Source organism: Stegostoma tigrinum, chromosome 38, assembly GCF_030684315.1.
Source record: "Stegostoma tigrinum isolate sSteTig4 chromosome 38, sSteTig4.hap1, whole genome shotgun sequence".
Taxonomy (NCBI): Eukaryota; Metazoa; Chordata; class Chondrichthyes; order Orectolobiformes; family Stegostomatidae; genus Stegostoma; species Stegostoma tigrinum.
This window is the reverse complement of record NC_081391.1, coordinates 22,283,244-22,307,222: the sequence shown is the minus strand read 5'-3', so window position 1 is coordinate 22,307,222 and position 23,979 is coordinate 22,283,244. Positions and strand designations below refer to the sequence as shown.

Genomic DNA, 23,979 nt, shown 5'->3' with positions numbered 1-23,979 from the left:
GGGTGTTGGGAGCCGCAAGCGGTGGTTCCGATGAGCGGTCAGCCTGACCAATAGAAGATGTAGAGGTGGGGCCGGGGTTAAAGACCGAGCCAATGAACGACAGGTGGAGGGGCGGGGAAACCAAGGCGTCGTGTATAAAAGCGATGACGAAGATGACGGCCCTTCTTTCACAAGATGGCCGAGTGCATGGAGGTAGGTGCTGGAGGGCGGCTTTGAGGACCGCGGGGTCGAAGACGAGTGTGGAGGTCCAGGTTGGCTTCGCAATAAAAGCCCGACGCGGTGGTTTTGATCAGTTAATTAATAAACATGGTGTGATTGGTGAGGAGGGGGGCGCCTCAAATTTAATTAATTGTCCGTGTGGTGGGGGGGGGGAAATGTTCCCGGGGAGGGGGAGGGTGCTGTGAAACGAGGCCTCGAGTTATTGGCCCCCGCCCTGGGGTGGGGTTTGTTAGCCAGAGGATAGGCCCCTTGGCGGGAGAGGGAGGTGCATTACTGTCCCCCCCCCCCCCCCCCACCCCCTCCCTCCTTTGTGGGGGTGGGTGAACTTTATTATCGTTCTTCCCCCCCCCCCCCCCCCAAAAAGACTTCATTCCCCACCCAGCTCTGCTAGTCATTGTAGGTATAGAAGAACCCCCCCCCCCCCCAACCCTCAAACACACTCACCAGCTCCATTATCCCTTCAGTGTTTCACAATTTTCACTCCTTCCACCTGCTTCCTCTTTCTCTTTCTTTTTCTTTCTCTCTCTCTCTCTCTCTCTGTGTCTCTCTCTCTCTCTATCCATCTCTCTCTCTCTCTCTCTCTCTCTCTCTCTATCCACGTTTCTAATTGAAAGCAGTCCAGCTTACCTTTCTGTTTCAGGGCAAATGAGATAGCTGGTTGAGGGGGTGGGGAATGTCCCTTTGTTTGCCCTCATGACGGTTCTCAGTCTGAATCTCCCATCTATAGCTTGGAGCCAACTGTGCATAATTGTCTTGCTTAGCAAAGCGTAATTTTTTTTCTGGACTTCTTTTCACTTGAGCCAAAAGTTCTCTTTACCACCCCCGCCCCCCAACACCCCACTTTCCCTCCCCCGCTGCTTGAGAGGGGCTACTGGCCTCAGTTGTCTTTGGACGCTCTGGCCTTAGGTAATGTGTCGATTTTTATCTCCTCTAAGTTCTGTCATGTTGGGTCCACTTTTGGTTTGTGGAGCTGGGACTTTTAAGGTTTCTTAAAAACTGTGTCTGTGTTTATAAGTTGACTTACCAGACCTTCTATCCAAATCCATGTTTAGCCTCATCCTCCCTGTCAGAATTGTGCCTGAGGTTTGGTTGACACAGTAACCTCGAGTTTCTTGTGATTTTTCTTGTAAAGTTTACAAAGGCTGTTAATGCTGAATTGAAAATCTGTCAGTCTCACTGATTTTGATATGTGGCTAATGCGTGCTCATGAGTTCTGTGGTAAAGTTTATACAGGCTTAATACAATTTCCTGAATTTGTATTAATCATGATTTTAATATGAAGTTAATACATGTTCATAATTTTCTCTAAAATTTACAGATGCTTAATGCTGTATCCTGAATTTGTATTAATCTCACCAATTTGAATGTATAGTTAATGTGTTACAAAAGGTGCAGTTTTATGGAGCCATACAACATGGAAACAGAATGTTCTGTCCAAACTCAGCTAGTCCCATTTGCCTGTGTTTGGTCCAAATCCCTCTAAACCTTTAATATTAGTTTCAGTGATAATAGTGTGGAACGAGAGGAATGCAGCAGGCCAGGCAGCATCAGAGGAGCAGGAAACTTAGAGGGGTGTACGGGCAATGAAAGTTTTTGTTTTTAGTGGGGTGAGAGTGGTAGTAAACGTCAACTTTTGGGACCCTTCTTCGTGACCCGAAACATCAACTGTCCTGTTCCTTCAGCTCCACACTGTTATCTCTGACTCCAGTATCAACAGTTCTTGCTATCTTCTATTTCTTTCAGTGCCTGTTTTAATGAGGTAATCCTGAAGGAATGCACCAGTCACTATTAATTTTAGGGATTGTTTCTGACCGTAGCTCAGTTTAGATCTTTAGGTGCTGTTAATTTGTTAAATTATTTTTTAAAAGAAAGTCTGATTTATAAGGGGAGCATCTGAGTAGTGGGGTAGACGTTTTACATCTGTCATCTACCACTTTGTTCACTGAATCACCTCTTCCTACATCCAGTTAGGTGCTGTTTCCTGTCCTCATTAATTTTACATCACCAAATCTTCAAGCATTCTCATTCTGATTTTTGGGGTTTTTTCATGTCTTCATCCTCCTTATTGAGCCATACAGCAGGGAAACAGACCCTTTCATCCTCTCATCTGTGCTGCCCAGACGTCCCAATCTGATCTAGTCCTGTTTGCCAATATTTGGCCCGTATTTCTATTATCTACCTATCCAGATGTCTTTTAGATTTTGTAATTGCACCAGTCTCCAACACTTCCTCTGGCAGTACTTTCCATATGCACACCAACCTCTGTGTGAAAACCTTACCCCTGAGCTTTTATCTGTAACCCTGTCCATTATTGTTCACTATTGTTTGCACTCATGTTCTTTCACTCTTGTGCATTGCTGACCCTTGACCAGACACAGCTGACAGTGCAATGTCAGGTAGCTGTGTCCTGTGTTCTGAAATCGTCTCCTTCCACACACACTTCTCGAGTATGTGTCTTGTGTCCTCCCTTGGCTTCTACTGTGTTTTTGTGAAGGCACTAGATAAGTGCGGGCTAAAGCTAGGAGCTGTGAATGACGAAAGTTCCATTGATTGCTTCTTGATTTTATATATTTATATCTCTCATTCCAACAGCTCCTACCTCAGACTGGAAATTTTTCCTCCCCTGTTTTGGGTGAAATCGGTTATTTAACATTTCTGTTTGGTCTGTACGTCATTTGGATTTTTCTTTGGAGTTGGGAGCTTTTGAAGTTTTCCCATCAAGTGTGCATGGGCAAATGTGTCTCACTAACTTGGTTCAGTTTTTGTTTTGAAGAAGTAACAAAGAGGATTTGCAGGCAGAGTGGTGAACATGTTCTATACAAACTTCGTGAAGGTGTTTGACAAGGTCCCTCATGGTAGACTGGTTAACAAAGGCTAGAACACTACAGGGAGAACTATCCATTTGGATACAGAACTGGTTTGAAAGTAGAAGACAGAGGTTGGTGGTGGAGGACTAGAAGCTGTTGACCAGTGGTGTGCCACAAGGATCGGCGTTGGTTTCACTGCTTTTTGTCATTTATATAAACAATTTGGATGTGAACCTAGGAGGTATAGAACATAGAACAGTACAGCACAGAACAGGCCCTTCAGCCCACAATGTTGTGCCGACCATTGATCCTCATGTACGCACCCTCAAATTTCTGTGACCATATACATGTCCAGCAGTCTCTTAAATGACCCCAATGACCTTGCAGCCACAACTGCTGCTGGCAACGCATTCCATGCTTTCACAACTCTCTGTGTAAAGAACCCACCTCTGACATCCCCTGTATACTTTCCACCAACCAGCTTAAAACTATGACCCCTCGTGCTAGCCATTTCTGCCCTGGGAAATAGTCTCTGGCTATCAACTCTATCTATGCCTCTCATTATCTTGTATACCACAATGAGGTACCCTCTCCTCCTTTTCTCCAATGAAAAGAGACCGAGCTCGGTCAACCTCTCTTCATAAGATAAGCCCTCCAGTCCAGGCAGCATCCTGGTAAACCTCCTCTGAACCCTCTCCAAAGCATCCACATCTTTCCTATAATACGGCGACCAGAACTGGACCTCACGACTCTTAAACTCAATCCCCCTGTTAATGAAAGCCAAAACACCATATGCTTTAACAACCCTGTCCACTTGGGTGGCCATTTTAAGGGATCTATGAATCTGCACACCAAGATCCCTCTGTTCCTCCACACTGCCAAGAATCCTATCCTTAATCCTGTACTCGGCTTTCAAATTCGACTTTCCAAAATGCATCACCTCGCATTTATCCAGGTTGAACTCCATCTGCCACCTCTCAGCCCATCTCTGCATCCTGTCAATGTCCCGCTGCAGCCTACAACAGCCCTCTATACTGTCAACAACACCTCCGACCTTTGTGTCGTCTGCAAACTTGCTGACCCATCCTTCAATCCCCTCATCCAAGTCATTAATAAAAACTACAAACAGTAGAGGCCCAAGGACAGAGCCCTGTGGAACCCCACTCACCACTGACTTCCAGGCAGAATATTTTCCTTCTACTATCACTCGCTGTCTTCTGTTGGCCAGCCAATTCTGTATCCAGACAGCTAAGTTCCCCTGTATCCCATTCCTCCTGACCTTCTGAATGAGCCTACCACGGGGAACCTTATCAAATGCCTTACTAAAGTCCATATACACCACATCCACAGCTCGACCCTCATCAACTTTTCTAGTCACATCCTCAAAAAACTCGATAAGGTTTGTGAGGCATGACCTGCCCCCCTCAAAGCCGTGTTGACTGTATTCGATCAAGCCATGCTCTTCCATATGGCCATAAATCCTATCCCTCAGAATCCTTTCTAACACCTTGCAGACGACAGACGTGCGACTTACTGGTCTGTAATTGCCGGGGATTTCCCTATTTCCTTTCCTGAAGAGAGGAATACATTTGCCTCTCTCCAGTCCTCAGGTACGACTCCAGTGGAGAGCGAGGATGCAAAGATCTTCGCAAGTGGCGAAGCAATTTCATTTCTCGCTTCCCAAAGCAGCCGAGGACAAATCTGGTCCGGGCCTGGCGACTTGTCCATCTTAATGTTTGACAAAATCTTCAGCACATCAGCTTCCTCTATCTCTATCCATTCCAGCATGCACACCTGCTCTTCAAAGGTTTCATTCACTACAAAGTTTGTTTTTTCGTAAAGACAGAAGCAAAAAACTCATTAAGGGTTTCCCCTACCTCCTCAGACTCCACACACAAGTTCCCTATGCTATCCCTGATCGGCCCTACTCTTTCTTTGACCATTCTGTATGGTTAGTAAGTTTGCAGATGACACCAAAATTGGAGGTGTCGTGGATAGTGAAGGTTACCTCAGCGTGCAATTGTGTCTTGATCAGATGGACTAATGGGCTGAGAAGTGGCTGGTCGCGGTTAATTTAGATAAATGTGAGGTGCTGCATTTTGGAAAGGCAAATCAGGGCAGAGCTTATACAGTTAATGGTAAGGTCCCAGACAGTATTGCTGAACAAAGAGACCTTGGAGTGCAGGTTCATAGTTCCTTGAAAATGGGGTCTCAGGTAGACAGGATCGTGAATAAGATGTTTGGTATGTTTCCCTTTATGGGTCAGTGTGTTGAGTATAGGTGTTGGGAGGTCATGTTGCAGCTGCATCTGACACTGGCTAGGCTATTTTTGGAATACTATGCGAAGTTTTCATCTCCCTATTATCGGAAGGATATTGTGAAACTTTAAAGGTTCAGAAAAGATTTACAAGGATGTGCCACGGTTGAAGGGTTTGAGCTATATGGACAGGCTGAATAGGCTGGGACTATTTTCCCTGGCACATCCTAAGTACAAGAGGTGACCTTATAAAATCATGAGGGGTATGGATAGGTGAATAGCCAAGGTAATTTCCCTGAGGTGAGGGAGTCCAAAACTAGGGGCCAGAGGTTTAAGGCAACTGGGGAAAGATTTAAAAGGGACCCAATGGACAACTTTTTCATGCAGAGGATGGTGCGTGTATGGAATGAGCTGCCAGAGGAAGTGGTGGAGGCTGGTATCATTACAATATTTTAAAAGGCATCTGGATGGGTGTATGAATTAGAAGGGGTTAGAGGGATATCGGCTAAATGCTGGCAAATGTGACTAGATTTATTTGGGATATCTGGTCAGCATGGATGAGTTGGACTGAAGGGTCTGTTCATGTGCTGTACAGTTCTATGACTCAGTGTCACAAAACAAGCTGCTTTCGTCTAAGGGAGGAGACTGTGGTAAGTGCACCTGTTGCCTAACCTATAACAGTGTCCAATTTGACCTCCAGGTGTCTTCACTCCCTAGTGGTCCGGATGGCAGTGCACCAATCAAGGCTGATGCAGAGGACATGACCTCTAAGGATTATTACTTTGACTCCTATGCACACTTCGGAATTCATGAGGTGAGTGACAGGAAGTGTAAGACTGTTCAGGCTTTGATGAAATTTCAATATACTTGTTCTGTTTCACAGAGGTGTATTGTGATTTCACACACTCTCTGGCTTGTTAAGACTGCTGCTACTGCTAAACATTGAGTTTCAATGTATTCAGTGCCCACCAAGGGACTTTGGTTCTTGGTTGTGGTTTTGTCAGGAAATCTCAACCTGGTGCAGTACTTGGTCTGCAGCAGGACATGTCTGTGTCAGTTGTGTTTGGCATTGGAGATTGCCTTAACTCCCCTTTCCTCTACTCCCACAGGAAATGTTGAAGGATGAAGTTCGCACTTTGACCTACAGAAACTCCATGTACCACAACAAACATCTCTTCAAGGACAAAATCGTCCTAGATGTGGGAAGTGGAACTGGAATCCTTTGTATGTTTGCTGCCAAAGCTGGTGCCAAGAAAGTTATTGGGGTGAGCATTGTGGCACCACGTCACTTATCAGTGAGGTTCAGTTAGTGGTAGTATCCACCAATGGACTGTTATTCTGAAGTGGTCTGTTCTCCATGTGTGAAATAATTTCCCTCTTGTCTCGTTCCTGCTAATGCTACTTTGTTTGCCTTCCTATTCCAGTAGTTTGACTGCATAATGTAGTTTGATGCTTTGGATTGATTGAGACACCAGAGGCTATGTTTGTTATTTTGTAATTATGAAGCTGAACCTGATTAACTGAAAAGGTTCAATTTATTGTATACCAGATGCCATGTCAATGGAGTGCCAGTAAAACTCAGTAATAGGTGGTGTCTAATAATTGGGTGGATCTTGACTTAAAACACAGTTTGGATTATGGGAGGAAATGACAGTTTGTATCTAACTGGCACTGGAGAATGGGCAGGAATAGAGTTAGGCAGGACTGCAATGCCACCATAGTCTGAAGTGGTCTAGGCTCAGCCCAACATTGTGTCCAAGTAGTAGTCTGTGGTGATTGGTCGTGATGGATTATTGATCAAAGTCTGAAGCTCATTTTATTTGACTACAGAAGTCTATCCTTCCCAACAGGAATCTACAGTTATCGGTGAGCAATGGGAATTCTAGTTTAATTAACTTATTAATTTATAGCGAAAAGTATGTGAAGAAGTAATGCAGAATTGTTTCTTTTGGCCATTTCTTAGTTTTGGTGAAATTTTAAAATATGGAAGAAGAGGTTGATTTTGTGTTGCAAAATGTTGAACTAATCTTTTTTTCTTTTACAAAATCAGATCGAGTGCTCCAACATCTCTGAATATGCTGAAAAGATCATTAAAGCCAATAATTTAGACCATGGTGAGGATCCGCAATGTTGTCCTTTGTGTTAGGCAGCCTTTACAGTCATGTTACAATTTTATTTATTTTTTGTTCTTTTCCTCCTTTTTGTTTGTAAGTGCTGATTTGTAGTGTCATATGATTTTGCACGTAGCAGCTTAGCATGTAACTGTGAATGACTAGGTAGTAGTTTGTATGAGGATTGATCAACTAATGTGTTGTGACTGGCATCATCATTATTCTCAAATAGTGCCTTGACAAGCTGTCTTTTGCAGAGTGTAGGTATGAACTGTTGGGGAAAAGACTTTCTGCTTCCGCTTGGTTTGAATCGAGCAGTTGTTGCAGTAACTGACTTCTAATATGGTGCCTCTCATATCTTGACTGCCTGAGAAGAATAGGATTGAATCCCAAGTGGACACTGGGCAGTCGGGATGGAAAAAGCTGAAGAGGCACCATTTGTGTTGTTATCTTTTTATTTATTAAGGATGCCTTTAAAAGAAAGGGTTCTGAAACTTGAGTGGGTTTGGGAGAATTTGGAATAGAGGGGTGGAAAGGTTGCCTTGAAGAAAGGGGAAACTGCTTGTGTAAATGCTGGGGAGGTGGTCAACTTTAAAAAAGGACGTGGTCTGGGGTATGGGGGCTCAAAGGATTGGTGTTGCTCTACAAAAGTGCAGGCTGCAGCCTGTGCTGAGGTCTAATGTGATCCAAGTGTTACAATACCTGCCAAGTGAAACTGCTGCCCGTTAAAACTTCAGGTTTGAATGTGGCTCAGCTAGAACAGCAGTTCAAATGTAGGAATGAGATCGGCCAATTAATTCAAGTATGAAAATGGACTTTATTTGCAATCCAGAGTTGTAACAGTCTCTGAAGACGCATCCTGTTCAACACCCAAAAAAGCTGTTTTAGAATCCTGTGACTGGCATGTGCATGATCTATTTAGTGATAGTGGAACTGAAACCAGCACCAGTCTATAAACTTTTTTCTGAGCTTGTTTTTTGATAAATTTTGATCTCTCTCTGATCTCCTTCCCAGTATTGTTGCAAAGTGTTCTTTGTAGCCAGCCCTAAATTAGAGGGAGGGCACTAGTCTAGAACAGCTGTGTATAGTCAAAATGTTAACAGTACAGCCTACCTGTCAGCTTATCAGTGTGTCGCTGACTGGGGTTAGTATCCTGCCTGTTGAGCCCCTCCACACTTGTGCTGTCTAAACTGTGGAACTGCCAAATGTGCTCCTTTGGAACCTAAAATAATGGACTCTCCATGAGCCCCTTGCAAATGACTGTTTCTGTCATAAAGGATAGAAATTTGTTGTCAGACTTTGTGGAAATGTAGTAAGTGTGTGGTCACCACAAAAACAGCACCATTTAATTACATAAATTTATACATAAGACAAAGTTAAGACACATATCATTCCGATTACAGTTATCACCATCATCAAGGGCAAGGTAGAGGAGGTGGAACTTCCTGTGGAGAAGGTGGACATAATCATCAGTGAATGGATGGGCTACTGCCTCTTTTATGAATCAATGCTGAACACAGTCATCTACGCAAGGGACAAATGGCTGGTATGTGCTGTGTGTGTGGGTAAAGATGGAAGGCTGAATGCTGTTTGCTTATTGAGTACACTCTGCTCTATCCAGTCAAAATGCTCCAGTGACTATCGGCTGCTCCTGAAGTCATGATTGTGCTTCGATTTGCTTGAACCTTTTTAGGAGTCTGATTTCATTAGAAATTTGTTCTCCTTGAATTGTTTTGTGGGTGTAGGCCTTACTGGCAAGGTGACACCTTTTGCCTGTCCCTAATTCACTTTGAACTCAGGAGCTTGCTAGGCCATTCAGAAACTAGTTGAGAATCGACCACATTGTTGTCCATCTGCATTCACATGTAGACTCTGAGGTAAGGCTGGCAGATTTCCTTCTCTGAAGCACAAGGGAGTGAAGCAGATGGGTGTTTTTACAGAAGCCTATGATTGTCTTGATAATGGTGATTGTGAAACTATTGTAATATTTCCTGTTTATTAATTAACTTCAATTTCCTTTGGTTCAAGGGATATCTTCGTTATTTGTGATTCACCTCTGGGGAATATCAAAACATTATTTGATGTGTGTATTTGTAAATTTATCCTCTTTGTTTGGGGCACTGTGTTAAAGTTGATCCAGTTACACACCTTACACAGGATAAGGCACTGGCTTCATTCTGGGTTTGGATATTCTTCCACCTTTAAAGCATGAATGTAGTGTTTGCGTGTCTCCTCAGCAGTTTGGTTGAAGTCCACTGTTTTACCATGTGTTGTTGCATTTATTCTTTGCTGATTTATTTGTACCTTTTTTTTTAAAACAGCATCCAGACGGCCTGATTTTCCCAGATCGAGCTGCTCTCTATGTCACAGCCATTGAAGACAGGCAGTACAAGGACTACAAGATACACTGTATGTTTACATGTTTTCTAATGGTTCAGAAAAGATTTACAAAGATGTTGCCAGGGTTGGAGGGGTTGAGCTATAGGAAAAGGCTGAATGGGCTGGGGCTATTTTCCCTGGAGTGTCAGAGGCTGAGGGGTGATGTTGGAGAGATTTTATAAAGCCCTGAGAGGCACGGATAGAATGAACAGTCAAGGTCTTTTCCCTGGGATGGGGGGCTCAAAAACTAGAGAGCATAAGTTTAGGGTGAGGAGAAAGATGTAAAAAGAGCTTGAAGGGCAAACTTTTCAGAGAATGGTGTGTGTAGAATGAACTGCCAGGGGAAATGGTGGAGACAGTTATAACACTTAGAAGGGAACTGGATGGGAACATGAGTAGGAAGTGTTTAGAGGGACATGGGTCAAATCTTGGCAGATGGGACTAGATTAATTTAGGATATCTGGTCAGCATGGACAAGTTGGACTGAAGGGTCTGTTTCTGTTCTGTACGACTCTGGCTGTATTCTGATTTACACTTTGGTCGTTCATCATATTGTCTCTTTAATTGGCTCAGGCTCCTTTTGTTTCAAAATGCTTCAGTTAAACACCTTGAGACATTTTATTGCATTATAAAGTGTTACACAAATTAAATTGTTAATTAAAAGGTGGACTGATCTAATGACCAAAATGATTAATGGATTTCTTTTGGTTAGCTGTAGAGAATGTTTGTGTTATAGGGAAAATTGGGAATGATGAGGCATAGCTTTATCATTAGAAGCGTGCCATTTAAGAGTGATACAGGGTTGCACTTTATTTTACCCAGTAATGCTGATCCGGAACTCCAACTACTCGTTGCAAATACCCAGAGTGATTTTGGAACATTTTTGTTTAGTAAGAGTATGGACAGATTTGAAGCAAAGACATGAAAATTGAGTTGAGATTTGGGGAACCATGATTTTATTCAAGGGTGGAAAGGCCTGTGTGGCACAGAAGAGTGACAGCAAGAATTGACGTTTGAATAATAGGGCTGTGTGTCATTTCTGCATCAAACTGGCTTTGTTTGTGCAACAATCACAAAACATCGACCACCACACCTTTTGATAATTTTGGTTATCTGCCTGTGTTACCAAGCTGGATAGCACCCTGGGGCTGGGTTTCAGGTTTGCTTTGTAACACGCCCAAGCTTGGCAGAGATCAACGTATTGAGCACCTGGCTGGAGTATGAATACTGAGGATAATAGGATGCCGTGCAGGGATTGTTCTGCATCTGTATGGGAAGGCCTAAGCTATGTGGAATCTTGCTGCTGATATTAACTGCTTTGCAAGTTGATAACTGGTCCCTGTCTCTATCTGTACCCACAGGGTGGGAGAACGTGTATGGTTTCGACATGTCCTGTATCAAGGATGTGGCCATCAAAGAGCCACTGGTGGATGTAGTGGATCCCAAGCAGCTGGTGACCAATGCCTGTCTGATCAAGGTTAGCATGTGATTTTCATTACTGCCAGCACTACCACCTTTCGCAATGGGGAGAGATTGGGTACAGTAAAGCTTGAAACAATCCTGCTACTGTGAAAGGACAAGCTGCTTAATGGGCAGCATTTGGAACTGTTGCTGTGTTAACTCCTTCTAGTTTAATGAATGATGACACTAGTCTAGCAGGTGGTTATCTGCAACAATTGTTTTGACCAAAAATGTCAGGTTCAGACCATGTTTAACACAGATGAATTATTGTACTTTTCAGGAAGTGGACATTTACACAGTGAAAGTTGACGATCTGTCATTCACGTCACCTTTCTGCCTACAAGTCATTCGCAACGACTACATCCATGCGCTGGTAGCATACTTCAATATTGAGTTCACCCGATGTCACAAGAGAACAGGATTCTCCACAGGTAGCGTCTGGACAGGGATTGCAAGCTACTGGTCTCGTTATTGATGTAACTCATCAACTCAAAAAGTTGAGAATTAACCTGATGTTGGAAACCTCACCTTGCATCCAGCGCTGTTGACCTCTGTTCTAAAATTAATCTGCTTATATTCAAATTTCTTTATGGTATTCCCCCTTCCTAGTTTCTTGGCATCTGCTTACACTGTTTTCCCAATTCTGGTGTATTGTACACCTCCAGTCTTCAGCAATAGCAGCCATGGTTTTAGCACTGGTATCCCTTTCCTGATTTCTCTTGTTTGAGTCTGCTGTTTATCTATTTACTGTTGTACATTATAGAATCAGTCAGCACAGGACACCTTTTTTGTCCATTTTGTATTTATTTTCTAGAAGTAACTCTTCAATCTGCACCGTTGCCCAAGAATGCAGGTTTTTCCCGAACAAAGGCAAGAAAATAAAGTTGTTACAAGGCAGCCATCCGCTAATTAAGTGGTGGAGAAATAGAATGGCCTGTGTGCTGCTGCTGATTCACATACCAGTGGAGAAAGTTTCGTCCCATCTAAATGTGGTGGAAAGGTTTGAGTTTAATTGCATCAGCTTGTTTCTGTCGATGCGGTGATAAGTACACATGCCCCTCAGGAGTTGCTGTAGGGTGAGCACTGGGGACAAGCTATGTTGTCTCTAAACTTTCCCACTGCTGGGCAGACCTCTGAGGTCCATGCCTGACAGTGGCTCTCAGAACCAGAGGCCACTGTCTTCACACATCAGTGTGTACAGACCCTCCAAGCAGCTACATGGCTGTGTAGTTTAGAGGGAATGCTGGGGGCAGGGATAGAAGAGCTGCTGGTCTGGTCCTGACACCTTTGCAGCTGGTTGTACTGCCAAAGGTGGCAGTAAAATTGAAATTGACTACTTGTATAAGGTAGTGTCAATAACTGTAGAGCTGTGTGGCTGTTTAACTATTCAAAATTTGAGGCATCTGTCTGAAGTAGGATATGTGAGGAACTGAGGCTTCTTGTTGCTGCCTGGCGTGCAGTGACCTTAGCATCCAGCCATGTTTTGGGAAACAGGGTCTGTGCTATTCAGAAGGAGGAGAGATTATTTCATTGTACCAGATTTTACTGGGCTTGGTATGGCAGATACAAGAAGAGTATTTAGCTTTGAGGGCTTTAGCACTGTGGGGTTGAATAAGCAGCTGAATAATAGAATTTACAATTATCCTAAATAATGGGATTGAAATGAGACACTTATTCACTCAAAAATGGTGAATCTCTGAATTTTCTATCCCAAGATAGCTACAAAGCTGGGTCAGAGTGCATTTGGAATGTCATCAATAGGTTTCTGATAATTGGAGACATCAAAGGACTTGTGGACAGTTCAGGAACGTGACCTGAAATAGAAGATCAACATGTCCTAAATTCCTCCCTGTCAGCTGCTAATCCTGTGTGTGCATTTCTCTCTCACTCGAGCCCCCTACCACCCCCTCCCCCCCCCCCCCCGCCAAAAAAAGCGCACACATACTTTGTATTGATGGCATGACCTGCCTTCACTATTGAATTTCCAGCACCTGATGCTCCTTACACACACTGGAAGCAAACCGTTTTCTATATGGAGGACTACTTGACAGTCAAGCGAGGCGAGGAGATCTTTGGAACGGTCAGCATGAAGCCTAACACCAAGAACACTGTAAGTTTGGAAACTGCCTGCGCGTGCCCTTGGAAATGTGTGGCTGAGATTGCACTTGTACTAAGTTTTGAACTCTGCGTGGTTCTAGCTCCCTGTAAGAAGGATTTGGAGGAATGGGGAAGAGAGAAATGTTAGCAAAGCTTTCCATCTGAAACTGGAGTATTGTTGATCTGGAGTGTCTGGGTTGTCAAGCACCTCAGGGGTACATCTCAATGGAAGTGAATTAAATGTAACTTTCTTTCTTTTTCTTCTCTCAGCGGGACCTCGATTTCACCGTTGACATTGAATTCAAGGGACAACTGTGTGAGATGTCTGGATCCATTGACTACAAGATGCGCTAGAACCAGTTTCACTCCAACCCCTGCTCCTCCAGCTGTGTGCACCGTCCTCACCCCTCCATTCAGTCACCAGTGTGACCTCTGTAGTGTGCTATATATAGATAACATTGTTTTCAGGATTTATAAAGTTAATTGGTTGTGCAACTGACTGCTCCTCTCCTCGATCACTTGAAGTAAGTTAGCATGGCATATGAGCTGGGAGGAGGGAGGAAGGCATCTAGAATAATTTTACTTATAAACAGTTGCCACTTGTGCTATTACAGAACCATTCTTAAGCTGCTGTACTGATGTGTTTTTCTTCAAAGAGCAGAGATATTCTAATGTTAATCCCTGTTAATCATCTATATCTACCTTAGCAGGGAAGATTTAAGATATGAATAACTTTTGTTTTGCATATTTTGTTAAAGAATGGTACTTTACATTTATGCTTGTTCCCTAATTTGGCAAATCATCCTGTAGTCAGCAATGTGATTCTAACCTGACTTTAAGTGCTTCTTCTGCAGTTTTTTAAATTTAATTTTGGGACCTCGTTCTTGACTGTAGAATTCTTTTTGGCGTGCGTGGAATGCATCTCCGTGGTGGAAATACTTCAAAAACTGTTGTTACAGTATAACCCTTCAGAAAATGGGTTCAAGAATTGGCATGGAGATTGCACACCCCACATCCAATGAAGACATTTGGGTTGAGTGCACTCTTGGGGTGATGGACTGGAGATTATTTTCAATCTTAATCATGTGGGAAGTTTAAGATGAAGTAACCGTCCCCATTGTGCCCACTTTGCAACTCGTCCCGGACCCTGTGGGTGCAGGTTTCCTGATCCCACTGATATGTAAATCCCATCACCAAGAGTGTGCCTGAGTCATGCTTCTATGTTTAAGCTGAAACTACAGCTGGTGGTGATCAATCTGCAAGATACAGATGTTTTGGGTTACTGAATTGAGGTTCTGGTTAAACATCTTCAGGTTTTGTTTTGTAGAAATTGAACTCTGAAAAGGTCATTCTTTGGGGTTATCGTGTCTGTGGCATTTGAAGCTGGAAGCTCACTGCTGAGTCCTTAATCTCAGCACGATTGCTTTTCTGTATTTCCTATTGCTTACCCTTTTTGTCCTAAAATTAAGTCTTTTTATATCGTGTTCGATCAATCTTTCCATTCATTAAATTGACAACATTTTGAGGTTTCAGTCCTCCACCTTGAGTTGCAAAGAACTATATTCAATGTGTTAACTTTTTTGTTCTTTGAGCAGTTGCTATGTAACCTTTTTAGTGGGAAGTACTCAATGGCTTGAGTTTGCTGCTTCACCTCTGTAGCTGCTGCTCATTTATCCTCTGCATGAGGCTCTATGTAAATGCTTCCATTGCATGTAGAGTCTCCAGGTCTGAACACATGTGTCAAAGGTTTGTGACAGCCTGGTTAACTTCCACACTGCAAGAATCCATGTTAACTGTGAAACTTGGCAGAGCCAAGTCATTAAAGCTCTGTAACCTTGCCGGTCCTGTTGAACAACTACCTTGCAAAGACACTCTAATTGTGAATGTGCTGTGCAGTAAGAAATTTTGGGAAATTGTTCTGAAACTTGGGGACTTTTGAACCTGCTCTGAGAGGCTGTGTGTAAACATCACTGACTGACTGACTAGTGATACCCACTGTGCCTAGTTTGCGATTGCCACTATCTGAATTTGTTCCTTTAGAATTTGAGCAGAGTATTTGTGCTCTCCTGACTGAGGAAGAAAAGTATCTGGAGGGCAGTAACTTTGTTGTCTTCTTACTGTTTCTCCCCCTGCCAGTCTCAACACCATCTTCTGTTTGGCAGGTAATGGTTTTGTACCAGATGGGAATTTGAATGGACACTTGCAGGCTGGTGTGGCTCCATACATTACAATCCTGGTGCACTGGGAATCATTGTTTCATAAACACTATCTTAAACAGTTGTTTGTTTGAGCAAACTCTGACCTCAGTGAGGCAACATTCAGTTTCAAAGAGGAGTGGTAACTTGTAAATCTTGTGCTGTGCGCAACCATCTTTTGGCTGAAAACACTAATCTTTTGTTTTACTCCTTCGATTGACTTGCACTGTTGCGATGCTAGATTCTCCATTGTTTGACCATGCACTTAAAGCACACACTTCCAGATATGTTATTTTCTTGGTGTTGGGGGACGGGGATTTGTTTGAGTGTCTTGCCAGGGTAATAAATGTTGCTGATAACTGATCCCCCGTTTTGCTCTCTATCTTTCTCTCTCTACCCCTTCTATCCATAGCAAGTTTTGTATCTAATTTGAGTTCCATACCAGTGTTGCTCAGTGTTATGTTAACTAGTGCACAGAACCATTACCCACTGAGACTGCCAATTACAAAATGCCATCTAATATATTAGTGGCACTGTCATCTATATCTGCATTGTTCAAGTCTATGAAATTGTCTACAGCTGTGGGAGGGATAGAAGTTATTTGGCTGCATTCTTCATTGCCTGTCCAGCCTGTTTGGTTAGGGTTGCTTATCAAGTCTGAAAACTAAAGACAAGGCTATGCTTGGAATCTGAGTGCTGTCTCGCTATACTAGCTTTTTTGATGTGGAGATGGTGTTTCAGTTGAGGACAGTACAATACAATATTCAAGGGCTGTGATTAAGCTTTGATCTAACTGAACAGCATATCTGCTATGGCAGAAATGTTAACTTTTCTTATGTGCTTTTTTTCCCTCACATTTGAACGTACCCCCCCACCTTAAATTGGGACTGTGTTGGCCTGCAGCTACTGACACTTGCTGACTGGCTGCTTTTTTCCTGTTACTGAGCCAAGGCCTGGTTGGTTGCTGCAATTGCCGTCCTACCTGCAGTTCTTTGAGACAAGGATCATCCCATCTGACTGCTGCTCAGCAGCAGAGCCATTGCACCAGTGACTGTTCTGCTGACATGCCTTAGGTTTTCTTTGGGCAGGAGGGAGGGCTTGTTTTTTTGCACCCCCTTATTAAAGGGACAGTTATATTTCTGAAGCTTTGTTACAGCCCTGACTTATACCTAAAATTGATCTTTTTAAAAAGAGTATTAGTGTACATTGAGACTGCCATGTTGGTCTTCTAAACCCCTAAGTACTGACTGGCAAACATTGTGACTGTGTAGTAAATTATGCTTTGTTTTTTTATATATGGTGACATTCATTGAGAATAAAAGTTTGTCTTTATGCTGTCTTGTGCAAGTCTCTTTTTAATTGATCTTGTCACTAGTTACTAGTTACAGGTTAATAGCTCAGGGTTTCTCCAGTTCTGATAATATCCTAACGCATATAGCTACAAGTGATTTTAAAAACACCAAGACTGACCCTTTGCCAAAACAACATTTTGACAAAAGATCTACAACTATAAATAAACATCTGCTCTTTCTGCACAAGCTGTGCATGCAATACATTTGTCAGACACCATCTATGAAGAAAGAACTAGCTATTGCTGTTTAACCCTTTCCAGTTCTGATAAGAATTAGAGACCCAGCAGTTATTGTGCAGGAGGCTAAATAACTAAGGAGATCCCTCTGATTGCCGAACAATGCTGGCAGCAGATCTCATAGCCAACAAGCCTGGTCTGACTGCAACACTTTTTAAAGCAGATTGCTTGGTGGTTCACTCAATACACATCTACCATTCCAGACACTTGAAGATGGATCCTGTGCTGTTATCTGCTTCACAGCCTGCCCCCACAGTTAAGTAAATCCTGCAATACTGTTCTCATTGCTCCAAACAATCTGGTTTAGTTTTAACTATCGCATGCAGAAGGGTGCAAGTTACCCTTGCTCAGCTATGCTGAGCAAAGAATGCTTGCTTATGTAATTTAGTCCTCAAACTTTGGATCAACAGGGGGAAAGAGTACAGAATGAGGAGCCAGTGCTTATGGACCAGACCAAAACCCTCACACTTCATAAGGTTGTTTGGATTTAAAGCAAAACACTTTGTTCATCTGCTATTGTTAAATTAAAAAAGGAAGTGGAATAACTAACTTCATTGGAAAATGTTAACAGTAGGGTAAAGTAACTTGCTAATTGACAATAAAGTACAACACCAATTCCATAAACACACTCTTGGCAAAACATTCTCATACAGTTCTCCAGTCCAGGAGGTAAGAACATCAAAAGACAAAGAAAGAAAACTGCTTTCAGCTGTAGCAAAGAGCAGCTTCTTACAACCTCATCAGTTTATGCTGAAAGCTGAAGATCCTGGTTCTGTGGGAGTTTGACCACACTTTCAGGCTGATTCTATTGGTCCAATTTTTTTTAAATACTGTTATTCTGGTAAACTACCCCTAACAAAACCTCTCCAAATTGGGGCAAAATAACAACTTAAAGTTACAGTACTATCACACTTAGCATTTAGTGGAATCTCCAAAGTAACATCTCTGCGTTGTTACCTGATCTACATACAAATGAGCATAGAGTAAACTAGGTTAGAGAAATGGATGTGTGGGGCAATACCATCAATGCTGGAGAAAGTGACTAGAAAGGATGAGTGACCCTGCTAGAGATTATTACTGTATTAGGGGAAGGATGACCTTAATCCAGGAAAGGAAGATACAAAAGTAGTCTAGACAAATAATGCATGATTAATATGCAGACACAGCAAGTAGAAAGCCAATGGAATGTTATGGGTGCATTGCAAAGGAAATCAAATGCAAGAACAGGGAGGTCATTTTTCAGTTATAAAGGGCATTGGTGAGACTGCATCTGGAGGGACTCTGTGTAGTCATTAACATCCTTCTATCTGTATTAGAAATGTAGTGCAAGTAGTTCATTAAAACTTTTTAAACTAATACCTTGAATGAACAGATAGCCTTGAGTAAAAGCTAGACAAGCTAAGCCTGCACCCTCTTGCACTTAGAAGAGTCAGGAAGTGACTTAATTGAAATGTATTAGATCCTGAGGGCTTTGAGCAGAAGATGTGGGAAGGATATTTTCCCCTTGTGGAAGAATCTAGAACAACGGGTTATAGTTTAAAAATAATACATTACTTTTAAGTCAAATGAAGGAAACATAACTCCTAGGGTTGAGTATTTTGCATTCCCTTCCTCAAAGGCAGTGCAGAATCATTCAATATTTGTAATGATTCTAATGATGAAGGGGGTGAAATATCACAGTATTCAAGAATGTAGAGTTAAGGTCAGAATCAGATCAGCCATGAGATAGGGGAACTGCAGATGCTGGAGAATCTGAGATAAAGTGTGGAACTGGATGAACACAGCAGGCTAAGCAGCATCTTAGGAGCACAAAAGCTGACATTTTGGGCCTAGAACCTTAGGCATGAAACATCAGCTTTTGAGCTCCTAAGATGCTGCTTGGCCTGCTGTGTTCATCCAGTTCCACACTTTCTTATCTCAGATCAGCCATAATCTTGCTGAATAATGGAACAGACCTGAAGGGCCAGGTGGCCTGCTGCTCCTTGTTTGAATGAATCTGAGGGAAGGTTATATTCAATGCTAAACCAGGTTAAATGTGTAGAAAAATCCAAATAAATCAATAGGATAAATCAGGTCAAGTGTAGACACTAGTTATTAGCAACCTACTTACCATTCATAATGTTGTGGAGTTGGTATTCCCATTCATTAGATTGCTGTAAATGCGATAGGTCATCTGGGTTTCTTCTCCCCATGTCAGATTGACTAATTACTCAATTTGTTACATCACTGGCGATTCATTAGCACAATATATTCATGAGTCCGTTACTGAATAGGTAATGAAAACAGTTTAACAGTCACTCAATTGGGTAAAATATTACTGACAGAAAAGTCAGGCTATCAAAGCTTTTTCTCCTTAAACGCACAAGGACAGACAACCTCAGGGATCAATTTACCCAGAAGAATATACCGAATGATTGGCCAAGATGTTGCTGCAGAAAATTCACCAAGGAACAGTTGGCCCTTAAGCTTCTAATTAAGAAAGGTGCTAATGTCTGGGCATGCTTAACCACTAATATTTAATGTCAGACAGAATCTAAACAGTAAGTGATGTAATGTTGCATGTTGTTCTGTACAGAGGATCTTCAAGATAACAGCATTGCTTTAGTGATACTTGGGAAGGAAAGTTGGACAATCGGAAACACCTTGAAACAATGTATATTGGTGTCTAAAGTTCCTTGCAGCTTGAAGACATGTTGCACACAACTCACTTTCCAAGACAGTGGATCGAGGATTCTCAATCCAGGCACCATTAAGAATTCAAACTAGAGCAGTACTTCCCAAACTGTTGCCTCCCACCAGGACCCTGTAATTGAGACCTGAAAACAAATGACCCTTTGAGAGCTGCAAAAGTGGAGAGGAGCCTCAGAGCAATAGCACAGCTTTTACAATTCAGAACTCCACAGCAGCCACCGTTGCCTCCGAGTTTGTTATTCCATTCAGGGCCCTGACCTCCATTGTGGGAATCCCTGACTTAGATTCCATGAAGGGAAAAGCAGACTAATTATTTATCATAAACAGATGTAGGGTAGAGGACACAGCTCAAAGTAAACAACTGGTAATAGTAATGGGCAAGTGACCTCCTGCTGAAAACCACAAAGTTATTTTTACAGTCCTGTAACCAGCACAACAAAAGGAAAGAATCCAGCTCAAAGGACCCCTCCTGTCTTCTACACTAAGATTTTTAAATTTTTTCCCCCACCCAGTATCTGATTAAGCCTGTTAGAGATCTAATTTTTCTTCCAATTCTGATTAAAGATACTATCTCTCTCCATGCTTGCTGCCATTACCTGCTGAGTATTTCCAGCAGTCTCTTTTCTCCTTTGACTGTCCTGTCTTTTTTTCCCTTCTTTTAAAAAGCTTCGCAGCAGTTCTCTTTCAAATTTAAGAGCATTCTCTCTCAACAATCCTAATCAATGACCTTTCATGAAGTGTAAACAGTGCTCAGAGTTAAATTCATTTTATTTACAAGACAGACAAAATGAAAACTCTTTTCTTCCAATCCCAAAAATATAGACTTAAAAAAAACTATTCAGTTCCACGTTTGTAGAGTCGTGCCATCAAACCAGAAGAGTTTGAGCAATTCTTTTGCTTGCCACAATCCAGAAACTAAGGGCACATCATTTCTCCAGAGGTGCGTAGTTCAAGAGTTTTTCAATCAGGTCTACGTGGGACAGCAGCATTCGTCTGCAGCAGTAACGTTTCAGGCCCAATGCATCCAGCGCATCACTGGAAACAGATAACCCACATTTAGTAACACGTTAACATCATATTGCTAGCTCTATACATCACTAAGGACTAAAATTAGGGGGACAGGTAGGTGGCTAGTTTTTGGTCTTCAGTAGAGAAGGTTAAGCAATGATATAGCACAAGCATTTTAGAAACAATCAAAGCAGATTGACAGGATGGATAGAGCAAGTTCAGAACTAGGACAAACCTCAAAACTGTAAAGAACAGGACACTATCATTTCACTCCTTGATCACAGCTGATTAACGACACACTGCCTGGAGAGGTGTGTGTGGGGGGGGAACGACTATAATGTTCTGGGAGGTGGTTAGGTGATCACTTAGGCACCATGCTGTGTGGACAGCGTTGTGAGGCTAGGAAGGTGGGATGGGTGTAGATGGGAGATCAATGGCCAACATGGACTCGGTAGGTCTCTCTCTGTGCTGTGATATCAACAAAGAACATTACATGCAGCGAATCAAATTGGCTGAAGACTGGTATCTGAGATGCCAAAGACCACTGGAGGCCAAGATGTGCCATCCACTCAGCATTTCTGACTGAAGATGGTTGCAAATGCTTCAGCCTTATCTTCTGCGCTGGTGCTGGGAATAATGGTGGAGCCCCCTCTTCAAGGGCGACGTTGATTATCTACCACCATTCATGACTTGATACAGGAAGACTGTACAGTTTAGATCTGATTCCGCTGGTTTTGAATCACTTAGCTTTGTCTATCTCTTGCTGCTTATGCCTCTTGATTTGTAAATAGTCCTGTTTCATAGCTTCACCGGGTTGACAGCTCACTTTTAGGATAACGTGGAAATGCTCTGACACACCTTACTGCACTCTGCATTGACCTAAGGTTGATCCCCTGCTTGGTGTTACTAAGAGTTGGGGATATATTGGGCCATGAGGTTGCAGACCTGGCAGGTAGAGGCACTGTAATATTTAAATATTTAGATTTGCACTTGCGATGCCAAAGCATACATGGCTATGGCCAAATGTAGAAAAACAGGATTAGAATAATTAGGTAACAAAGTGTGGAGCTGGATGAACACCGTAGGCCAAACAGCATCTTAGGAGCTCAAGAGCTGACGTTCCGAGCCTACTTGTTGGGCCAAAAAGCCTTTCTCTGTGCTGTATTATGACTATGCTTCCATAGAGGGACTTTTGCCCCTAATCCTTATTTGGGGACTTGCATGAACCACAGTTTAAAATTCGTAACTGATTGAACAAACTGTTTTTTAAACACATTCCACCACCCTACTGTGGGTGTATAAAATGTCTCTTCCCAATTTATCTCATGATCTTATTGAATTACAGAACAGACTGTAAGTCTCAGGAGCAGAACAAGGCCATGTAGCCCATCAAGTCTGCTCCACTATTCAATGAGATCATGGTTGATCTGATAACTCAACTCCATTTTCCTGCTGTTTCCCTACAATCCTTCATTCCTTTACTGATTAAAAATCTGTGTCTCAAACTTGAGCAAGAGAATCTGTGGGAAAGAATTCCAGATTCACTACCCTCATAAGAGATTCCTCAACTCTGGTGTAACTGAGCAATTCCTTAGTCTGTCATTATACCCTCTAGTCCTAGACTCTCCAAGATGGAGAAACAACTTCTTAGCATCCAACCCGTCATGCCAACACCACGTCCCCACCTTCCAATAACTTTTTGCTTTAATGAGGCCACCCAGCCAATCTTCTGAGTCCAGTGTTCTGGCTGAGCCAACTCAACATCTCAAGAAAATCCCTCCACAAGCAGGATCAGCCTCAAGAGCCTTCTCTGGATCACCTGCAATGGCAACGTGTCTTTCTGTTGATAAGGGTTCTAAATCAGTTCACAGCATTCCAAACATCTGGCTCAAGGGTCAATACTCCCTACTTTGACTCCTAATTCATACAGATGTACCACTTGGCCATATCTTGGCTTTTCATAAATTCGACCAAGGCTGATACTAAGGTGGAGAACTGGATGAACACAGCAGGCCAAGCAGCATCGGAGGAACAGGAAGGGTACCGTTTCGGGTCACGAAGAAGGGCTCAGACCCGAAAGGTCAGCTTCCCTGCTCCTCTGATGCTGGTTGGCCTGCTGTGTTCACCCAGCTCCAGGCCGGTGTTATCTCACTGTCTCCAGGATCTGCAGTTTCTACTATCTCTGAGGCTGACACTGTTGGCGCTCTGTCCAAGTTTGTTTTATATTCACCCGCGGGACCTGAGTGTCACTGGCTTGACCAGCATTAGTTGCCCAGAGAGGGGGGAGCCCAGTCACCCACACTGCTGTGGGTCTGGAGTCACATGTAGACCAGGCCATGGTGTGGGTGGCAGATTCCCCCCCCCCCCCCCAAAGGGTATTAGCGAACCAGGTGGGGTTTTCTCACAAACTGGCAAGGGGTTCATCACCAGACTCTTCACTCCAGGTTCAAACCTGTTTCCCCGGAACATTAACCCGGGGCTTTGCACTCATCGTGGCACCGGGCCTCCCCGTTGTCCCAGTGAGTCCGGCCAGAGTCTGGATGGAAGGTGCGGGCGCTGCCCGAGGCCGGTGTTGTTGTTGTTGTTGTTAGGCCCCAGGCCCCAGGCCTCTCCCCGCCCACCCCGCCCCCGGCTGTTACTCACCCCTCCGTGTACTCGGCCTGCAGCAGGCCCAGGTAAGCCTCCCACTTGTTGCCGACCACCTTGCCGCAGGTGAAGCAGCGGACCGGGATGATCATGGCGCCGTCTCCGAGAATGAGTCGTGGGGACGGAAACTCCGCTTCTGGAAACTTCTCCCAGCGTCAGCCCACTGCGCATGTGCTGGGGGGGGGGGGAGAAAATGATGTCCCGCGGGCAGATTGCGCATGCGTGCCGTACTGGGCCTGCGGTGAGGAATTGAGAGCAGCGGGGGGCGCTGTTTCTCTCAATTTCACCTCCAAAGTGGGAGGAGGGGCATGAGGTGGGTCTCAGAGACTACAGGGTCAAGACTTGTTACCCATTTCCTAATTTCAACCTTTACAAGGTGTGGGTGGGTTGCTGTCTAACCAGAGCAATGAAACAGCACAGCAGGGGCCATTCAGTCCATCCTGCCTGTGCTGACCCAAATGCCTTTGCAATCCCACCTTCCTGCACACAACCCATAGTTTTGCAGATTACAGCACTTCAG

General features: G+C 43.3%; 2 protein-coding genes across 3 annotated transcripts; one reads left to right on the top strand and one right to left on the bottom strand.

The window, feature by feature from the left end:
- Positions 1 to 147: 147 nt before the first annotated feature.
- prmt1 (protein arginine methyltransferase 1) lies at positions 148 to 16,858 on the top strand. 2 transcript variants are annotated; one of them, XM_048521192.2, is made up of 10 exons: positions 148 to 192; positions 5,984 to 6,097; positions 6,393 to 6,548; positions 7,334 to 7,397; positions 8,798 to 8,940; positions 9,716 to 9,803; positions 11,135 to 11,250; positions 11,515 to 11,665; positions 13,223 to 13,344; positions 13,602 to 16,858. In XM_048521192.2, exons 1-10 carry the CDS (start codon positions 175 to 177, stop codon positions 13,683 to 13,685), a joined length of 1,056 nt encoding a protein of 351 aa, XP_048377149.1. In that variant the 5' UTR covers positions 148 to 174; the 3' UTR covers positions 13,686 to 16,858. The 2 variants fall into 2 exon arrangements, with proteins under 2 accessions (XP_048377149.1, XP_059496829.1); XM_059640846.1 differs by having other exon boundaries at positions 161 to 251.
- A 3,697-nt stretch (positions 16,859 to 20,555) lies between these two features.
- Positions 20,556 to 23,631, bottom strand: polr2l (RNA polymerase II, I and III subunit L). Its single transcript, XM_048521341.1, has 2 exons — positions 23,457 to 23,631; positions 20,556 to 20,840 (listed from the first exon to the last, which is right to left on the bottom strand). Exons 1-2 carry the CDS (start codon positions 23,549 to 23,551, stop codon positions 20,732 to 20,734), a joined length of 204 nt encoding a protein of 67 aa, XP_048377298.1. The 5' UTR covers positions 23,552 to 23,631; the 3' UTR covers positions 20,556 to 20,731.
- Positions 23,632 to 23,979: the final 348 nt, after the last annotated feature.